Source organism: Dermacentor albipictus, chromosome 10 (assembly GCF_038994185.2).
Source record: "Dermacentor albipictus isolate Rhodes 1998 colony chromosome 10, USDA_Dalb.pri_finalv2, whole genome shotgun sequence".
In the NCBI taxonomy this organism is placed as follows: Eukaryota; Metazoa; Arthropoda; class Arachnida; order Ixodida; family Ixodidae; genus Dermacentor; species Dermacentor albipictus.
In genome coordinates this window covers 24,611,987-24,632,342 of record NC_091830.1, presented here as the reverse complement: position 1 = coordinate 24,632,342, position 20,356 = coordinate 24,611,987, and the positions used below count along the sequence as shown (strand labels likewise).

Sequence of the window (20,356 nt, the reverse complement as noted above, 5' to 3'; positions counted from 1 at the left end):
CACTGTGAAATAACATTTAATGTATTGCGCTTTATAGGAATATACCTAGTATAAATAAAGCTAAGCACAAGAATCTTAAAAGTATACACAGTTGCATGACAAACTTGCAACTTAATTTGCACAACACATGCTTGACAAATACACTCGTAACACACCAAGATTTCCTTCCTGATAAAAAGGAGCATCACACAAGCGACCCTCTAAAGCAAAGGCATTGTCCCATACTCAGTCACAGTTTTCACTTTGGCGCAGGCTCAACAGTCATTCAACAAACTCCTCAATGTTTTTTCCAACAGAACCAATAAAAACCTGCAGCAGATGTTGATTAGCGCTGTAGGGAGCAAACTCAACACTTTCGAAACATGCTATTTAAAGTACATTCAATTCATTATAATTTGTAATTTTTATTAATGCATACGAAATTCAAAATTCTGGCTAGCTCCCTATGTTTGCACTTATCATTTTGAAGTTGTCTCATCCGATCTTTCTGGCTTTTCTGGGAAGAGCAACGCAGCTAGTAACGACTCATGACAGGAGCGTTCCCAAGAAATAAATAGGTAGTGAAAACACACCCACATTTCAGATTGAGGTTGCCATGTATTTTGACGGGCAGTGCAACAAGATTGCACCACTGAGCTTGCTATATGTTCAAGGCTCCTGTATTTCATATATGTTGGAGAACTCCTTCCTGTCTGCAATTAGTGAGAGCAATGGTATGTCACTCACTCGTGCAATCCGGACAAAATCACATTCTGCACATATTCTTTCATACAGTAAGACACAATTAGGTTTTACACTATATCTGTTCAAATAATTCTGGCAAGAATCGAGTGTTCATAAAAGTTCAAATATACATAGGCTGACAGTAGCTGAAGATGAAATTTGCATTCACAAGTCAAATATTCAACTGTCACTCAAGGTATAGCGAGACACTCAACTTCTGAACAAGCAATATTTACGGCAAACACTTTGCGCATAAGCATTTTTTACAAGGCGTCAAACAAAAACTGTGTGCATATTTTTCATTTATAGCTTAAAAATTTGACTTGTTCTCAACACCATTGGCTACAATCTCTCACAGAGCTAGTAAAAACTAGAGGTGCGTAAATTCAAATAGAGGCATTGTAAAGGAAAGTTAGTACATAGACAAAACAAGAGAAGGACCATTAGCATGCAAACAAAAAAAGTGGCCATGTGAAAAGCATGTATTACATCAATGGCACTCTCAAATGCTGTATCACATAGACAGGACCAAGAGAACCAGCCAACAACCTCGTGCCACTGTGCATTGTATAAATGTGCATTCAAGAGTATGCATATAAAATTAGTGTCACCAACAGACAAGAAGCTGCTGTAAATTAAAATGCGACATAATGGTACAGCCATTAAAGGGTCCCCAAAGAAAAATATTAGATCTAGCTAAATTGAAAGATTAAGCTCTCGTAATAACAAATTCATTATCCGTAGTGAGTACTGAGCCTTTGAAATTGAGGAAATGACTAAAATGAAAGATCAGGGTGGCGCCACCTGTGGTAGACTATCGTACTTCGTGATGTCAGCAGTGGCTGATTCAGAGGGCGACAGAGGGGAATGTCACATGGGGATCACGGTGGCTCATCCGTTTTGACACAAGCAGTTCAAATTGAGTAGTAGTAGTGGGACCTTCAGTGGCGCTATTGTAGTCATAAACTGTAATACAGAAAACGATGATAGACTTCTAGATGAATACTCAAGTGACCTGGAGCAATCGAATATTTTCCTTCAGTGTCCCTGCTATATTGGCAGTCCTCAGGCCGCCCTATTCTGTAAGGAATCTTTTTTCTATGGTCTTATTCATTTACCACCTGTATTGCCGACTAGCCACTACTGGTAAGAATGGCTTTGCGTGAGCAAATGCCAAAGGGCGAAAAGAATGAGGAATGAAAAGAGTCATTTAAAAAGGAATGGTTCCTGGAATACCTAACAGGTCACTCTTGCTGTGATGTGATGTGTGATATGCAAACAAGAGACCAGAAAGAATAGGGGCTGACACCAGCTTCAAATTTCAGCCTTTGTTCTTTGGGGCATCAAGCATTTCAGCAGTGGCTGCTCAGGGATGGACATACCTTTTTATACAATTGAAAACATAACGTTGAATTCAAAAGGAAGTGACCATGAAACTAGGCAAGTTTTTTGGAAATATTACTAAGATTACTAAAATACACCATAAAACCTGTGACATTCCACCAATGACATTGTGTATTTCGATAATGTTTGCTCAGTACTTCTTATGTGTTTGTCTATAAATAAAGATAACTTTGAGCTCAACATGAAGGCAAGCACTTAAACCTAGAAACTTTGTAAAACTCTTATGGCATTTAAAAATATTGTCCCATAAATACAAGAATACAATGAAATTTACAACCTCATGCTTACACATTCAGCATCAACATCTGGATGCAAAATTCAATGTGTCTGGCTTTCACTTTCCATTCAACACCTTCAAGCCTTTTCTTGCTAATGCAACTGGAAGGCTAAAGTTTAAACTGATTTAGCACTTTTCAGTTATGTTTTAAAAAAGTAATTCTGTAAGCTCAAAACAATTCATGCTGCAGATATCAAAACCATGAGCTAATGCTGCTACAACCATGCTTGTTAAAGACCAGGACGCGCTTAAATTTGTTCGTCAGAATAAAATTATGCAGAAGCCATCGAGGATGATTGTCAGAGTAATCGAATGGCTTCCTGAATCCACCTAATTATCGCTGAAAGTCGTTGGTGCAACGTTCCTACTCAGTCCTCAGCGGTCCATGACATTTGCACATTGTTGTTGAGCCGTGCGTTATTGGTACAACATTCCTTCTCATTCCTCGGTGGTCATGGCATCCACACATTGACCTTAACCCTCCTGTTGCTTTTCCAACTCCAGTTCCCCGTGAGATCGAGGAATTTGATCCTGTCCACTGACGCTGTCCACGTGGGTTGACAGCCGTTGCACAAGCACACTGGCCTGCCCCTTCGCTTACCCACAATGTTCACCAACCTATGGCGTGATGCGAGCGCTTGTACAACCAAATGGCAAGGTCCAGAGACATCAGCGCCTTTCCCTATCACCTGGTGACCTACTTTCTGGCCACTGCTCGATTTCTACGGCAGCCCCCTCCTCCTCTTCCCTACAGCACTGCTTTTTCATTAATCAGTGCAGAAATCCTAGCCGACAACCACGAATCACGCTTTCGTTCATGGAGGTATAATTTGTACGCTAGAAATAATAATAATCTCCATGTTCATAACTATTCTATAGCTCAGCTATATTACAGATATGCAATTTCACAGCCACAAGAAATGTCAGGCCAGCTTGTCAATGCTGCGAGATTGCTCTCAAAATAAAATCGCTAGCAACGCTACTCGCACAAGACAGTCAAAACACAATATCTGGTAGAAGATCTCTCACACGTGCAGCCCCGTCCACAGTTGTAACGCAATACAACCCAAGGACTTTTGCATTTACGGTGCATCTAAGGTTGCTCATATAAAAAACACCCCCAGTGCTGCATGCACAAGACGGTCGAAGCCCACACAATACAGTTTCACATTAGTGCTACACTGTGTAGAATACCTCTTGCGTGCATAGCACCCAACAGCCACGACAAGAACAAACTCAAGGACTTTAGCACCTACGGTAGGGTCTACAACAACCGCCATGCTAACGGATACGCTGTTCAAAAGTCAGGTGGCCTCGCCAGAAGCTGCAGATCTCGGAAAAAAATTCAGAGCGAAAACGCACGAGGCTGCATCTTGAGCGAACCGTCGCACTTCGGAGCTTGGAAATTTCGCCTCCGTTGAAGGCGGCGGCAGCCGTCGCAGAGTTGATTGCGCGATGAATCCTCATCTCTCTCTTCCTCTCCCTTCAGTCGAGGATGGGGATCGTGTCGTCGAAGGTCTGCGGCTGGGATTCGTGCGAGGCGTTAAGGAGACGTCGTTCGCGGGCCATGCTGATGATGAGGTTCTCGCGCTCGTGGTAGAGGCACAGTTTGCGCGTGCACAGGACTGCCTGGAGGACCCAGCACACCCAAGAGCTCCAGGCACCAAACTTTATAAAGAGAGAACAGAAAAAAAAGGAAGACCAAGGATCAGCCTGAATTACCATAGTGTATCGTAAGTACCTCGTAATGCCTCTTAAGTACCTCGTAGTGCCTCGTAAGTACCTCGTAGTGCCTCGTAAGTTGGCAAGGCTGGTAGGCAGGCAAGTGATAGGCTTGAAAGCTTTTAAATGCAACCCAATTTATTGTGTTCATAACTTCAGTTTTAAAGCAAGTCAGTTCTGCAGAAATCCACAAGGCTTAAGTTTTATGAATGAAAAAAAAATGGTCATTCACCCAAAAGCACGGCAAAAAAGCTGCAAAGGGTACCTCTGCGCAGATTTTTCAAGAAGAAAGCTTTTTATTTTTCTTAAACAATGTTTATCCCGGTTCTTGGATTGAATCCAGGATCAATGCCTTCCTGGGGCAATCGTTCTGTTATTTGAGGTAGCACATGGTAGCGCGAGGCCTAACCAATTGACAACTCAAATCAAGTTTATTGAGATGCAAAATTGTTAAGATGGTGAGTAATCAACCTCATTATGCTATCTGCTAGCCTCTGGTCAGTCTACTAGATGATAAAGCGACTGCCTTGGAAAGGCACTGGTCCCAGGTTCAATACAAGTTTTTCTTCAGCTGCCAAACTTTCTCTCCAAAAATCCTTTATATGGGTTTCCTTTGTAGCTTTTTGCTATACTGTATAAGGATGACAGTTTTTTCCTCGTCCATCTAAATTTCGAAACTATGGGGTCACTTGCACAAATGTTAAAACAAATTGGTAAATTTGTATGAGTGAAAATATTCTTGCAAGGAACACAGTAAGTTGTCACAAGGTGAAAGAGTGACTCTTATACAAAACAGTTTACCTCAGCCTTTTGACATTTTCTGTGACATGTATGAAGATTTTAACTTGATGCTAAATTTATATGAGTGAAATTCTTTACGCAAGTGGCCTCTGGCTTTTGCCATAAACCTGGCGTTTGCTGCCACCATCGCAGGAAAAAGCAAACTAAAATTTACCTTGAAACTGTTAGCAGCAGCATTTCTAAAAAGATTGAAAATTAGTATTTCAACGGAAAAGTAGCTGCAAGCCTGATGATTTATTTATTTATTGGCTGATGCAATTCAAAGTTTTGAATCAATACATAAGCTATGAGAGATGCTGTAATGGAGGGTGCTGCATTAATTTCGACAGCCTACGATTTTTATGAAAATCTTACACTGACAAAATTGCCCCAAAACTTGGACAGCCTACAACGTAACGTCTTAATTATTGATATATTACTACACAATCAAGCATACAGATACGTTAAATGCATGGAAACCAGGAATTTGCTTTGTAATTACTTACACAAACTTATTCTCTGAAATGAATCAAACAAGGAATTTTTAAACATAGTTTAGAGATTTCTTATATCAGTCGTCACAACATTCAACAAGAAACATGCATTACCTGAGCTGTGCCGACGTGCATGTAAAATCCAACAGTGTCTACATGGTCCGGTTTGCTAATCTGTGTGACTGATGCATCTTCACACCTGAAAGTGGAAAAAAAAGTTGTTTTTTTCTTCTTGAATCAGAAATGCGGCAACATACCAGAATTCGAATTCGAAATGAAGAACTCATAGAAACACCTCCGGGAAGGGACAATTTACATGAGTAATGATCATCCACCCGGTTGTACTACAATAAACTTTCCTACATTGCATTCCATAGGACCCAGGGGCTCATGGCAGCAAGTTTTGATTCCTTCGGTTGCGCTAGAATTACCTAAATATTAGTCAAACCTTAATATAATGTACACAGATACAACAAATTACTGAATATAATGGAGTAAATGTAAAATGTTTCTCGCCGACAGTGGCCAGTAGTGAATACATGCTTACAACGAATACCAGATATAAGAAATATATCTTTGTGTCGGGTCCAACTTCATTATGCAGTCAACATCCATTAATTTGATCATGAGGGGCCCAATAAGGCTGGCGAAATTATCCTGTGAGTCGAATAAAACAAAAGGCTGGAAAAATGCCGCAACAAACTGTCGATTCCTTTGATTGTACAGTTGAACATCACTGTAATGAAGTCAGATCTGACAAGAAAATGCCTTTGTTATATCCGATAATTCAATGTGTCTGTGTTCAATATATCTAGGTCAGCCTGTACATGCCCATTTTTAACATGACAGCGAATCGAACTTGCACCCTTTTCCAATGCGTTCAAAGCAGAAAGCTAACAGAGAATGGCATCAGAGCTCCTAAACAAAGCAGAAATCTGACGTGCAGCCGGTTTTCTAGCAAAGTATTGCATGCTTCCAATTCTGACAATAGAAAAAATGATTAAACTAGCAAACTTTACCTTCGCAGATTGGAAGTTTATTTACACCTAATGCCTAGCATCACAATTATGAGAGAGCACTTTATCGCTGTCTATGAACCACAACATGTCCTCCGTACAGTCTATTGCAAGCTTGACATTCTGCATTTCTCAAATGACTCCGTAACAATCGCATACAGTATAGCAGCCCTCGCCTGTACTAACCCCTTCGTTAGCTCTTCCTGTCAAGTTTCAATTATCCAGCAAAGAAATGTATCAGCGCCAGCCTGGACCTTCGGTCGACATTAAATAACCGGAGCGGAATTAACGAAGTCTGTTGCAATGAAGTTTGACTGTACAAGCACATACTTGGAAGTTCATGATGCCAATGTGACATGTTGAGGTTTGGAGCAAAATTCAAGAAAACACAGTTTGGCCATTCATTCTCTCCACTAGTAAAGAATTTTTTCCCACCAAATCAATGAAAATAAAGAGTTTTGAGAGAATACATTTTAGTGTTACAGATTTAGTGTTGCTTTTTAGTGTCCCTGTGAGAAGCATCAAAGCAGACACTCACGCTGGAAAACGCTGCGTGATGGCCCGACACCATGCCCGGAAGCCGTCTGACACCAGCACAGAAGTCGTGAAGACCAAAAGCATCACAATGACGCTGACCACAGAGTCCAGGAATGCAGACAGAAATGAGCTGCAATGGAACGCAATGTGAGTGCAATCGCTGCAAACATGCATAATCAAGACGCCTTTTCATTTGAAGATCACAAATGCCAAGAACAAGTGAACTACACAATGCAGTCTTTCCTCGTATACTCATTACGAACCAGTTTCAAGTGGTACCACCGATTCATAGCTTGTAATTACAGGTTCCTTTGTACGCTATGCTGAAGCCTTTTGTAACAGCCCAAACTACGTTGTCATCTCCTTTTATTAACTGTGCCCCATCTCTCAATGGGGCTGGTGTGTTTGATGAATTATCTTCAGTTCACCCTATCATTAACGCAGCTTCCTGGCTTTAAGGTGTGAATAAGATAAGACACCAAAAAGCTCTAATACTGTCCCAGCATAGCAATGACGGACTAGTGTATATGTGTACAAGAATGCTGAAAGACGTATGTAACAGCAGACGTGCTGTTGATGAGATTTTGTGATGATGCGATCTACAACGCCAGAAACATTCTCACGTTGCATGACTTAAGTTTCAAAATAACGAGGGAAATTCTCCTTGCATTGAATATGCAGCATCTGAAGTGTCTTCGCCAGAAGATTAGCGGAATATAGTCTGTCATCCCAACAAGAGCTCTGCATGCTCTGAATAAACGTGGTGTTGCATAGTCACCACCGATGCAGCTACTCATGTCTGCATCTTCTGGTATACGTCTATACTGGTATATACGTCTTCGCCATGTAAAAGTGTTGAATAAATTGTTGATTACTGAGTGAACTGGTAAAGACGCTGCACAAGTGTCACAGACAGATTGACAAAAGCAGCTTATGTGAAGTATTGTGCCTACAGACATTACCTCTACGAGCGGCAAGTGCATTATTATTCTACCTGTCATACTAGTGTCACACTATACTCTGTTCCATACGTAGCAGTCAAGGCTGCAGAGGCTAGAGATTTCTTGCAGTGGCTTCGTTCGCACTTGGATATAGTTATACGTTTTTTTTTACCGCAATTGTGAACAGCTGGTTTTTATATAGGCTCAGTATTGAATGAAACAGGTTTTAATGCTTAGAAATAACACAGTGGTATACGGATGCTAATGCGTTGTTTTAGATAATTACTATTTTTGTCTTTCTTTTCGGGTTTTTTATTTGCGACCCGTCATGAGGAGCCTCACGTGCATGTTCGCGCGAGCAAATGCTGATGGCACGCAGCAACGCATGGGTGGAATGGGCAGTGAAGCATGCGTAATGGCTTTTGCGCGAGTAATAGCTTTTCTTGACCTGACTTCTTGCGTAGCTTCCACAGCGTTGACTGCTATCTATGGAATGGAGCATAGCAATAGATGGCAGGAGGGAGCCACACCTGTCTGTGCCCATGTAGAGGAAAATCGACATGCGAGCCAGCTGTATGAACGAGACGGCCACCATGAGTCCACCAACAGCCAGCGCAAAAAAGCAGTAGAAGGGCGACGCCCATCGAGCGATGAAGTGGCCGTCATCGCTGTCAAAGGTCCCCGTAGTATAGAGCAGGCAGTGGCCGTCAAACTTGGACACGTGCACAGCCATCGGCACGACTGTGCACACCGACAAGATCAGCGTTATGGTGTAGCATGTGGCCTGTGTCAGCAGAAGTATGTTGCCGAGACCCATTGTGGTTCTGGTTCAGACGGACTGCAATCCTGCACGTAGATATGCAACAAAGACAAAATTTACAGTGAGACGGTTTCTGGATCAAAGGATGCAAACATTGAAGCAGCGATTTCTGACAAGCCGTTTGTGGATGCTTAGAGTTTTGTACATCACATACAACACACATGTGGCATAAAAGCAGACGACACAATTGCTGCCATGTTTGTTCTGTTTGTTCACAGGTCATCTGCATTGTACAATAACCGTGTGGATTAAGAGCAAGCTCATACCTGGTGACTCTGTGCAATTTGATCACACTTAGAAAAAAACACAAGAGGAAACATTTCCGGTCTTCTGAACTACATAGTAAACAGCAATTGATGAGCCTTCCCAGGATGACTCAACATAACCTCAATGCACTCAGAGAGGCCAATTCAAATGCGTATGTCAGTAGAGATGTCAATCTTGTTTCAGTTTCTTGGAAGGGAGATACTGGAGGCATAAGCATAAAACGTTCCTGTATTTAAACAATTGTGTTTCTGGTCTATTACCCCTACAAGCCACATGTCTTGTGAGCGCCGAAGTTAACTGGGGCGTGCGCGACAATTTAGCAGCAAAGTTTTCAAACATACCTAATCTCTGCGCGAGATCTTTTCGAACGTCAACAATGTCAACAGTGCACACAAGTAAAAGTGTGGCCACCAGAGTATGTTGGTTACATACTCTGAGCATACACACTCATAAGCAAGAAGGCGTGGCTAACCACTTTTGAGCTAACTTGAAGCGCACCCAATTAACACGCATATGCAGGATGATCAACCGCAACCAATGACGTCGCGAGTCAAGATTGAAGCTTCGACAGTCGTTTTAGAGAGTCGCCAAGTGGTACACGTAGCTCTTATTTGCTTAGGCCACTGATCACTAATCCTAATCAGTAATGACCATGATATTGGCATAGTGCTATACAACAGGCGTGGGTTGGCTGCACCACGTCGCGCGTTTGAGATGTCGGCAAACACAAGATGCAAGCTCGCGGCGCTTACCTCGGTAAACAAACAAACTTTCAGCACATGTCAACTGCGACGGTTGCTGCGTTGCTGGTTATCTTCGTGATTGCAGATTGCGCGTCAAGGCGATGACAAAGCGCGAAAATACTAACACATAAACGAGCTGGAAACCTAGGAAACCGATGTTGATACCGTCTCGTCTGAACCAGCGAAGCGAAACGCGTACTTGTCTCCGCCTATTACAGATATCGCTTGCCTCCCAAAAATGAACGCCGGTTGATCAAAGTATCATCGGGATCCACGGCTGTGTTCGAACTAAATTTTACCCACGCGGTGGATGAACAGGTTTGATCAGATGTGGGAATAATGAGTTTTCAACTTATTTCGGTTTGTGCCCTCTCACGTTTTGAATGGCTTGCGTGCGCGACGTGTTTCGCCTTTTGCCCGTCAAAATAGAGGAGGCGTGAGCAGCGTTAGTTGAACGTTTTTGTGATACAAAACTGTGATCTTTGTGGCGGTTTATTGGCCCGGCCGGATTTAATCTGGGTAAGCGGCACATTATTCCTGCACCAGGGCATTCTCGCCCTACGAATAAATTTCAACATTACCGCATACGACGTATTCGGGAGCGGGGATGGCTGAACTTCCGCGCTGTTTCGCTACAGAGGCTGCTTCCGCATCGTCCGAGAAGGCATCCTCACATCTAAGTAATCGAGGTTAATCCGCCCTCGTCTCCTGAACATTACCTGGTTGTCTGGCCTCAAACGTACGTTAGACATTCCGAATTTACATTCCAAGTTGTATTTACTTCAGCATTACTCGTTGTGTCGGTCTATGCTTCTATATACCTCTCGTGTGAATTAAGTGGCTTCTTGATTATGTTTTTCTTGACAAAATAAAATATGTGATTGCACTTTTGGCTAGAACCCTACTTGTTTCGCGCTCAACTTTGATATAGCTTATTGATTGAACGATGATCTTCGGTGTAACCGTGGTCATTGAAATGTTAGAAGCTTTTTTTTTTTTTCTCCCACAAGCACAGGCGGCTTCGGCAGTCAGATAAGAGAAGGTATTGTAACGCGGCTGTTTGGTGGGTTAAAAAAAGATGCCCAGCATAGGAATGCCTAACACTTGTGTCATTTAAACTTTTAAACGTTTCGTAAGCCGGGACAGTGCATGCATTTTTACGTCCCGTCGCCATATCGGAACTGCGAGAGAGTCTGTCATATGTTTACCTGCTCTTTGACCTGCGTATCTGTCCGCTCAACGCGGTAATCTTGGCATGTTGTTTGGATCGGTGGAAACAGTTTAGAAGACTAGTTTGGCCTCCTTGGCTTGAGCGGTACGTATTCGTGAAATGTAGACACGGAAGAGGCCGTGCCTCGGACGTCTGTCATTTGCATACCATAAAGAAAGAAGTTTGTGGTAGCAGTTTGATCTTATTCAGCTTACTCCGCTGTGTGTTAGTCCTAAACGCTAATTTACAGCTTTTCATGCTTAATTTCAGTTTCTAGTACTTTCGACAGGCCTATGTTCACGAGTGCTGCTAAGCAATTTAGGCCGCGATGGCCGTTGAAACGTGGCCCAGCTTTGCACTGACCCTTAGTCAAAGGACGCTAGTCTGCCTCCTGTTCGTGTCATGCCCTCCTGACTATTGACTATATGTCTCGATAGTGTCTTGGAACAGTATGCAGGTAAATGTGTCACATTCGTAGTCATATAATAACAGACTTGTACTCAACTTGCTAACCTAAGCGCACATTGCCATCGAATGGTATTCGTATGGTACTAATACTTCCAGGCACCAGTCGGGTGTTCGTTCATTGCAGTTTCTTTTCAGTTAGCAAGAACATGTAATAAATGGTACCACCGATTTCCAGTTCGGCATTTTCTATCTTTCATCTCTTGCAATATCAATAACCTATTCCTCCGCCCAGCTATTTTTTCCCCAGAAAAGTAGTACGTTCAGGAAGCATTTTCGTACATTGTGTTGCTGCAGTAATGCAACAAGCTGACATTACTTTGGTACATTTATTTGTCACCAGTGAGGTTCATTTGGTAGTTTTAGCATGATTCCCTCTCTGTGCTGGTGTGTACCCAAATGATGTGGACTTCAAGTAACTGCATATCATGCGCTTAATTTTTTTCTAGTGATTTGTATTCGTGGTGAACAAGCCAATATACTGTTACACTGAAGATTCAAAGCAATCGTGCAGGTAGCTTTGAATCTTGAGGTTTGCTTTCATTTTGCTTGGTCAATAGAGATTTAGAATTGGGGACCCAAGAGTCAGGGTCCCAAGCCACGTTGGGTAGCCTACTCTTGGGTTTAGAGGAGCAGCAGAGTTTGAGAATTGGGCCGAGCGCTTGGGATGCTAAACCCAAGAGTAGGCTACCCAACGCGTCTCGAGGACCCAAGACTCGGGGTCCCCAAGCCGTGTTGGGTAGCCTACTTTAAGGTTTAGAGGAGCAGCAGAGTTTGAGAATTGGGTCGAGCGCTTGGGATGCTAAACCCAAGAGTAGGCTACCCAACGTGGCTTGGAGACCCAAGACTCAGGGTCCCCAAGCCGCGTTGGGTAGCCTACTCTTGGGTTTAGAGGAGCAGCAGAGTTTGAGAATTGGGTCGAGTGCTTGGGACGCCGCAGTGTGGAAAATAAAAAGGTGCTTGAAAGCAAAAAACGAATAGTTTTTCTTGCAACTGAGAACGAACAGAAAGCATTTTCGAGCAAAAAGGGGCAAACAGTAAAATGTAGTAAATGTAATGACTTTTGTTAGCACTACGAATTAAGTATGCTGCTTTAAGCCGAGCAAAGCTGCGAGGGCGACTTAAGACGGTTTGGGTACCCGCGGTAGTTTGCGATTTTCGGATCTTGGGTCGACGCAAATGCAAGAACTCAAGATTGGCTTGAGTTCTGCGCATCTTTATTAGTGCGTAAGCATGAAAAGAGAAGCTCAGGGTAGGTGGTAATACACTTCTCACATAAGAAAAACTTGGCATGAAAACACAAGGACAGGAAATGTAGGCAGCAAACTTGGCACAGCAAGCACCATTCTCACTAGCATGCATTCTATTGTGGTCGTTTCCCATTTTTCCTGTTGTGTTTTCGTGCTGGCTGTTCTATGTCAAGCCCCCATGCAAAGTATTGCGTCTCAAGTATGAGTGGGTGCTTCACGAAAAGCTAGCAGAAATTGATGTTTTTGATACTGAAACTGGAAAAAAAAAAAAAAAGCTCAGGTTAGGCAGAGATTAGGCAGCATGCTGAAAACCTGAGGCAGTGGGCTGGGATTTGCGTCATATCTTCTGACCACCAGCTGCATGCGACATCTGTTTAAGTGCAGTTCAGAGGCTGTTAATAAAAAAATTAGACATTGTCAGCCTTCCAGCTTTGCCAAGACTGCTCCAACGGTGTACACTACTAATTCCCTAACCAATTCAGCTGAAGCAAATTTTTTTTGCAGCTGACCTTTAAGTCCACTGTAGAATAAAAGCCTTTCAGATGGATCTTCACTTACCACCAAGATCCTGTGTTAGGTAACTCACTGTAGCCATTTCCTGACAAATATTTTTTTAGCCTTGTCACTACTACCCTGCCATCCCTTCCCTGGTCAGCCATTGCTTGAACAGGCCAACATTTATTTGTTCTATGCATTACATGACTCGCACAGTGCTATTCGTCCTCAGCTAAAATATCACCTGCGCCCTGTCAGCCCAAAATCTTTATTGCTGTCTTCTCGTTTCCTAACGTTAGGCCTATCATTAGCTAGCACTAACTCTCATGCAACGTTTGCTCATTTTTAAATATTTTAATATTTTTTCCAGTGCACGCCAAGTAGAGCACGATGCACACCAGCAAAAATGGAAGCGACAGCACAAGCGCCGCGTCGGTTGACGCCAAAGGTGAGCAGGACGAAGCGGTGTGCCACTACCGGGGGCCCCCGTTTCGCTCCCCAGATCCCCCCAGTCACTCCCCCTCCGATCGCTTTTCAGTGACTTGGCTCGGTGAGAAAATGGCCACCGGCCCACTCCCCCAACCCTCTGTTTGGGGGCGTTCGATTGTTTTTGCGTTTCTGGCAAAACGCGCACGTGCCTTCTGCCGCCCCCCTCGGCCGGCAGGGGTGTGCCCCAGCGGCCCGCAAGGCAGCGACGGCTGACAGGTGCGCCTTCTAAGTCCCAACGAAAAAAAAAAAAAGGCAAAATGCCGGCTGTATTTTTGCCGACATGCGGAGGAAGCCGCCATTGATGTGCATCTCTCTTTGTTTTATTCTGACCTGTTTGCGTTGTGCTGTGTCCCGCGGACCCACCTGTAGACGCACACGCTCTCTCTTGGTCGCAACATGTAGACGTCACGTCGAGACGGGACATTGCCACAGTGGAATGATGATGACGCCCGCCCTCTCCTTGGGGAGGAGGCCGCTCTTACTACTCTTGTAAGCTAAAGGGTTGCCCCAAGGTAATAACCACCTCTTTAAAAGCCGATGCCTTCCTCTCTCGTCTGTATCTCGTTTCTTTTATGGGTGGACAGGTTCATAGGTGCAAGTGCGCTGACCCATTGCGTGTCTCGTCTTTTTGCCCTTTCTTCTTCTCCTCCCCCTCCTGCGGCTGTTACGGGTGGGCGGACATAGGTGGCGCCGGTGACACCAAGAAAGAAGGTAAGGAGTCTGCGGAGCTGGAGAAGTACTGGCAGGTGGTGCGGAACAACCCAGCGGACTTCACCGGGTGGACTTACTTGCTGCAGTACGTGGAGCAGGAGGTGAGTTTTCACTAGTGCACCCCAAAGCATTCTGCATCCAGAGGGAGTATGTCGTCTGCTGACTGAAAGAGGAGCTGTGCCATGAACTGCCACTCTTGAGGATTCATTTCTACGTCTGCTGGCATAATTTTCATCTGCCGATGCAAAGAGAAGCCGTGCCGTTCCCTCATACTTGGGATGCCAGTCTAGCAAGTGCGAGCTGGCAAACCTGCATAAAAATGCACATTTTGGCTTTACTGTTTGCAAGTCTGGTTGAAAGCACAGCTCCTCCGGAGTTTTGGACCACTTTCAGCAGGTGCTGTAGCGCCACCATAGCTCTGCATGATGTGCTATAGTGCTGCAACTTTCCTGCTGCTTGGGACACACGGTGGAGAGTAGTAAAGAAAGCGGACACATAGGGAATGCCCATCTAGTTTCTAAGGTGTGTGTGTGTGTGTGTGTGTGTGTGTGTGTGTGTGTGTGTGTGTGTGTGTGTGTGTGTGTGTGTGTGTGTGTGTGTGTGTGTGTGTGTGTGTGTGTGTGTGCATGCGTGCATGTGTGTGTGTGCTACAAATTATTCAAGTACACTCCAAAGCTGTGTTGGCAGTGGGGAGGTTTGCATTGCCACTTGGCTGACCTGTTTGGGAGAAACTGTGTGCCAGTCGATAGCATAGTTGTTTGTTAGCCCAGCCTGGACAGTATGAAGTGCGTTTTTCTTGAGCTGTGACCATTCGATAGGCAACAGTGTCGGAATAGTTTGTGAGGAATACTTGCATGTCCTGTATCCTGTAAAATAATGGTCCCAAAGCACACAACTAATAATGCAAGGAGGAAGCACCCATATGTACGTGCTCACATGAATTTTGTGTTTTTGGGCTTTCCTTGTCTTCTGTAGTCAGTGTGACAACGTGGTTGTACACAACACAATTGCTAAATTTGAATTTGCTACTTGCTCTTCTTTACATGAGAAAATTAAATAGTAAAACGCTGTCACAAGGAGCTTTCTCTGTTTTTGAAACAACTTGGCTGTTTTGGTGCTGTGAGGCCATGAAAGTGCTTCGGTTTCTGTCTACCAGGTGGCACCATGGCAAATTGGAGATTTATCACTTTTACTCGCACCCTTCTTTTTAGTGCCACCAGGTCTAACAAAAGACTCCATTATTGCTAAATAGGCCCTTTGAGTTTTTTTCTGCCAGTTGCAGCACATTAGGAATGACTTGTCACATAAGCTGAATTTTTTATGTTGAATTCCAATGGCGGAGTCAGAGCAGCCAACGGACTCCACGAGCGAGCACTCGACTCTGGCGCAGAGCAACGCCTCCAGATCCGCGAGCGGAACACAACCTGCGCCACCGGAGTAAGGCGGAAGCGGAAATTCTATCACCGAGTTACCCAGGATACCTTGCGCGTTGCCATTTCATTCCGCTATTTGCTCCCAACACTGCCATACCGGTCACTTGTCTCTTCAGCGCCGTTCACCTGTTGTTTTTTTAAAAATGCGGAATGGATATCTCGCCAAGCGTGCAGCAGATTTTGCTTCCTCGCGAGTCGTGACCGGTGGCGCCTCCTAGCAGACAAACGTGGTAAAGGAAATACGTCACGCAGAGTTCCGGTCCACTCCGCTGATTTTGGCAGAGCATCTTTTTCTGCTCCATCGACTGACTCCCGCTCTGAATCCCCTCCGACTCTCTCATTGGAACACCTTACTCCCGCCCTCACTCTGCCTTTGGAACAAACTTGCTCCGAAACGAGCAGAAAAATTTGCTCCGACTCGGCCATTGGAATTCAACATTATTCAGCACTGCTAGTCTTTATAGATGGCGCCAATGATGCTGCAGAAAAACCTACTTTTTTTTTTCGAGAAGGCAGCGTAGTGTTATAACATAGACCTTGCTGTTCCCTTGTGAAATGCTCCTCTAAAAGCTTCTCAATTGTAGGATGTTACTAATGACTTGCTACTCTTTTAAAACTAAGTTCCTGTTTTGGAACAGAAGAAGGTATTGCTGCTGCTGCTGCAGGAGTGCTTTTACTTCCGCAGCTACTAAATTTTAGTTAGCCATGCGGAGTGCTTAATTACCAGCTTCCCAGAGAGCATCAGTGTAGAGGGTAGTAGCCTCCTTGCTGCATTTGCGCAAATGGTCACAAGTACACATGCTTCTATGAAACAGCCCAGTGAACCCTGTGTTGCTGTCTCCGTGTGCTGCAGAACAACCTGACAGCAGCACGGGAGGCCTTTGACAAGTTCTTCTCCTACTACCCCTACTGCTATGGCTACTGGAAGAAGTACGCCGACATGGAGAAGAAGCTATGCTCCATCGAAAAAGCTGAAGAGGTGGGGACTCATTTCACTGTCGCACGTCAAATCTTGGCCAGCTGGCCACATTTTCGTGTTGCGTCCTCATTGCAGGCCGCTGTTCAGTACTTGTACTGGTCTTGGCGAGAGAATCGCTTCTCACACATTTGTGTCTAACATGAGATATACGCGCAACAGATTTGTGTTCTGTTCTTCACGTAAGTGGCTACATTAGACAGACTTCTGGGTAGGTACTGCAGAAATTGCGTGGTCAGCGAATTTATGCCCTGCGACGGACTGTGCGACTTTGGTAAGCTTGACCTACGTCACCGTTGCACCCTTTCCAGACGTTCGAACGAGGAGTTGCCGCCATCCCGCTGAGTGTCGACCTGTGGATTCACTACATCAACTTCGTCAAGTTACACTTCAAGGACGAAGAAAACTACTACACCAAGGTTAAAAAGTGAGCAGCGACGAGATCTGGCCATTTATTGCATTTTGCATGACCACGCTGATGTTACTGTACGAACCCGCATTGCTGCACACACGTTTCGTGTGTGTGCCACTCGTAGTGACAGGATCTTTTAAAATAATTCTGAGGTGTGTTTAGGAAGGAACATAGGAGGACATGAATTATGTTTGAGAGAAGAGCCAAGAGACAATTTGCTTAACAGTTGAACTTCTAGGACGTTTTGGCACGGGTGATGTGCGCAGAGATGCTCTAATGTATGCCTACTGGAATGCAAAATGTTTTTATGGAACACGGAGTCGCGACTAGTGTGCGCAGGGCTGGCATTGCCAGCGTGAAGTTTGTTGCCGTATGTGTGAGACGTGGGCCACGTTTGCACCCCCCATCCGCAGCCTGTTCGAGCGTGCCATCGAGTCGTCGGGCCAGGACTTCCGTTCGGACCGTCTCTGGGACATGTTTGTCACGTGGGAGCTGGAGAACAAGAACCTCAAGGAGGTCACCGCCATCTACGAGCGGGTACTCCAGGTGCCCACCCAGCTCTACGGACACCACTTCGAAAAGTGAGCAGCTTCGCACTCTAGCTGGGCACTCGCGAGTTACGAACAGAAGGAACTGGCAGAGCTCTATCAACAAATTAGTCAAAACGTTTTGTTGCTTCCTTCTGTTCTGTCCCATGTGAAGAGTTGGCACTTTTCTTGCACTGTCTGTCTGTTCATACATCTTTTCCATGGCGAACCCTTGGGAGCCAAAATGAATTTGTAGCTCTCTGCTAGGCACATGTCATAGCCCTTGAGTTTGTTTGGAATAATAAGCCTTGTTGTCATTTGCATTGGTGAACTTGACCGTGTTGAGAAGTTCAAGAAGGAGGCCAGTGTTGGTCAAGCACCTTCTTTAATTTGAACTTTTAAATAATTTAAACAAGTTTCCGATGTCCCACCATGGTGTGATCAAAATAATTTATGTTTTAAGCGGTCTTGCATGCTGCAGTTCCCATTCAAATGAGGCCATGATTGCTTCACATTCTTCCTGTTGTGGTCGCTGGCTTCTGTAAGTTCTGCCGAGCTGGTCATGGAGTTGCACGAGCTAATGGTTTTTTTTTTTATGAATATAGAAGAGAGATGTAGTTGCCTTATAATGGTGACAGCTACTCTTTTTCGCATAGCAGAAACAACAGTATAAAAAATACATGTAGTGAGAAAAGAAACCACATCATAGGGCCAAAAATTCACAGCATACAGTCCTATACACCCACGAACATATATAAAGGGCAAATGCTAGTCACACCACAATGAGTTTGTAAACAAAGTCACAAACACACAGAGCACCGTGATGTAGACTACGATGAGCACATAAACAAATAATGCTTGCACAGAATACAACAAAGTATAATGAGTTATTTATATGTGATCACATTCTCACAGGCAGTTATATTCACTGCCAATGTGTCACTTGAGAACATGGCAGAGCAACAAGTCGCCAACATGGGACAGTCTGTTGCCAATGTTTATTTCATCATATGTTGCCACATCACAATATATTGAAGACTTTCTCTCAAGCGTTGAAACATGTCTTTCGCATGCGTCATTCATCAGGGCGTTGACAGAACAGTGTGAGTGAAGCAACTTCTGGGGACGTGTCACAGAACGCACATTACGCGGGCAACTCTGGCACCTTAGAGGGAGAGATTGTTGGCATTGCTTGGCACAGCGAAGTGTTCATCTTCATTGGCATGTAGTCGTGGCATTGAGATGGTGCTCGTGTTAACGTTGTTGACACTGAGTGTTACACTCACCTGTCCATTTAAACACTTAGGGCATTCGGTCGTGTGGGTGTGCTGGCTCTCGCAGTAATCGTTCGGGCCCGCCTTGGCAACAAAGGTAGCTTGATGTGGAGCTGCCCGTGCAGACTGTGATAGCCCACGAGATGTTTTTCAGACAATAATGTCGCTGCGCAGGTTCCAGGAGCATGTGAAAACCCACTTGCCCAAGGACATACTGTCCACAGATGAGTTCCTGCAGCTGAGGCAGCAGTACATGGAGTCCATGCGCAAAGCCACGCCCGTGGGGCCGCCTGGCCAGTCCGGCGACGAGGCGGGCACCGCGCAGATGGAGATCGATGAGGACGACGGGGATGCCCCTCCGCCGGGCGTGGACGATGCTCCGCCCCCAGGTGTTGAGGACGCCACGAAGGAAGACACCAAAGCGCTGGTGGGTGCTGAGAATTGGGGCTGGTACATTCACTGGCCATTTTCTTTGCTTTGGATTTGCCGGCGTTAATTCTAGAAATTGTTCAGCTTAGTGCCAGCATTTGTCCAACTTAGTGCTGGTGTATGGCTCTTCCCTCTTCAGCTTTTGGCATTTTGGTTTTGAAATTGGGCCTGGTTTGAAAATGGGTTAATACACTACATAACACTGGCGTGAGTGTACTGGAATCAAGCTAAGACATGAGTAGCACCAGTGTAGCACCAGAGTAGCACCAGTGTAAGCCAGTGTTAGCCCAGGTTGCTTGTTCCTGCCTTTGTCAAGAACAAATAGGAGCTAATTCTGGCTCTAGATTCGACATTCGTGATTATCCTACTTTGTTTGGTGTTTTGATCCTATGATGGGGTAGCACCAATGTAGGGCCTATGTAGGACTTGTAGGACCAATGCTGGCATGAGTATACTGGAGTTTCATGGAAACAACACATGCGTATGCTTTTGTGAGTACCTCAGACACCTGTCTCAACATGTGTGGAATGGTTTTCTGTTTTGCAGAAGAACGACAATGAGGCTAAGTACATCCGAGACAAGGTGGTTGAGAAACGACGAGAACTGTTCAAGGCGAACGAGGCAGAAGTGGGTCGACGGTGGGCCTTCGAAGAAGGAGTGAGCTTGCTATTTTTATCATTGTAACCAGGACCCTTGCAAGTGTTTGATACTAACAAAGCGCATATTTTCAATACATTTTTCTGCACTAATGAAAAAACGGGTCACAACTTGTGCTAAAGATGTCAGTTAACATGCTAAGCTAGCGAGAACAGAACTACGTCGCTTGTTTTCAGTCTTCCATGGTGCAGAAGAAAATGGTGGAGCAGATAGCCTAGGCAAGGACCACCATCACATTCGAGATATTTGCACAGTTGTTCGAGAAGTCGGAATAGACTATTTCGCACGCGCGATAACAGCAGCA

The 20,356-nt window shown here is 44.6% G+C and overlaps 2 protein-coding genes across 7 annotated transcripts in view; one reads left to right on the top strand and one right to left on the bottom strand.

The window, feature by feature from the left end:
- On the bottom strand, positions 1-10,425 carry LOC139050670 (transmembrane protein 179). 2 transcript variants are annotated; one of them, XM_070527272.1, is made up of 5 exons: positions 10,306-10,425; positions 8,425-8,740; positions 6,955-7,083; positions 5,515-5,599; positions 1-4,072 (listed from the first exon to the last, which is right to left on the bottom strand). In XM_070527272.1, exons 2-5 carry the CDS (start codon positions 8,709-8,711, stop codon positions 3,890-3,892), a joined length of 684 nt encoding a protein of 227 aa, XP_070383373.1. In that variant the 5' UTR covers positions 8,712-8,740; positions 10,306-10,425; the 3' UTR covers positions 1-3,889. The 2 variants fall into 2 exon arrangements, with proteins under 2 accessions (XP_070383373.1, XP_070383372.1); XM_070527271.1 differs by lacking the exon at positions 10,306-10,425 and adding an exon at positions 9,734-10,079.
- The window catches only part of Prp39 (pre-mRNA processing factor 39), a 26,287-nt gene continuing 16,043 nt past the window's right edge, over positions 10,113-20,356 (top strand). The window contains exons 1-10 of one of the 5 annotated variants that reach the window (XM_070527269.1): positions 10,225-10,243; positions 13,515-13,592; positions 13,683-13,849; positions 14,003-14,145; positions 14,318-14,445; positions 16,631-16,756; positions 17,065-17,180; positions 17,579-17,746; positions 19,141-19,393; positions 19,942-20,052. In XM_070527269.1, the coding sequence (XP_070383370.1) occupies positions 16,718-16,756; positions 17,065-17,180; positions 17,579-17,746; positions 19,141-19,393; positions 19,942-20,052 (687 nt within the window). In that variant the 5' untranslated portion in view covers positions 10,225-10,243; positions 13,515-13,592; positions 13,683-13,849; ... (1 more) ...; positions 14,318-14,445; positions 16,631-16,717. Of the gene's footprint in view, positions 10,244-10,362; positions 10,464-13,514; positions 13,593-13,682; positions 13,850-14,002; positions 14,146-14,317; positions 14,446-16,630; positions 16,757-17,064; positions 17,181-17,578; positions 17,747-19,140; positions 19,394-19,941; positions 20,053-20,356 lie in introns of those variants that run through there. The other 4 variants (XM_070527266.1, XM_070527268.1, XM_070527267.1 and 1 more) reach the window with 4 other exon arrangements.

Coding starts and splice junctions, on each gene's coding strand:
- LOC139050670 (XM_070527272.1), bottom strand. CDS start 8,711: ATGGGTCTCGGCAACATACTTCTGCTGACACAGGCCACATGCTACACC. Junction 7,084..8,424: donor CTCTACATGGGCACAGACAG/GTGTGGCTCCCT, acceptor GTTCCATTGCAG/CTCATTTCTGTCTGCATTCC. Junction 5,600..6,954: donor ATCACGCAGCGTTTTCCAGC/GTGAGTGTCTGC, acceptor TTCCACTTTCAG/GTGTGAAGATGCATCAGTCA.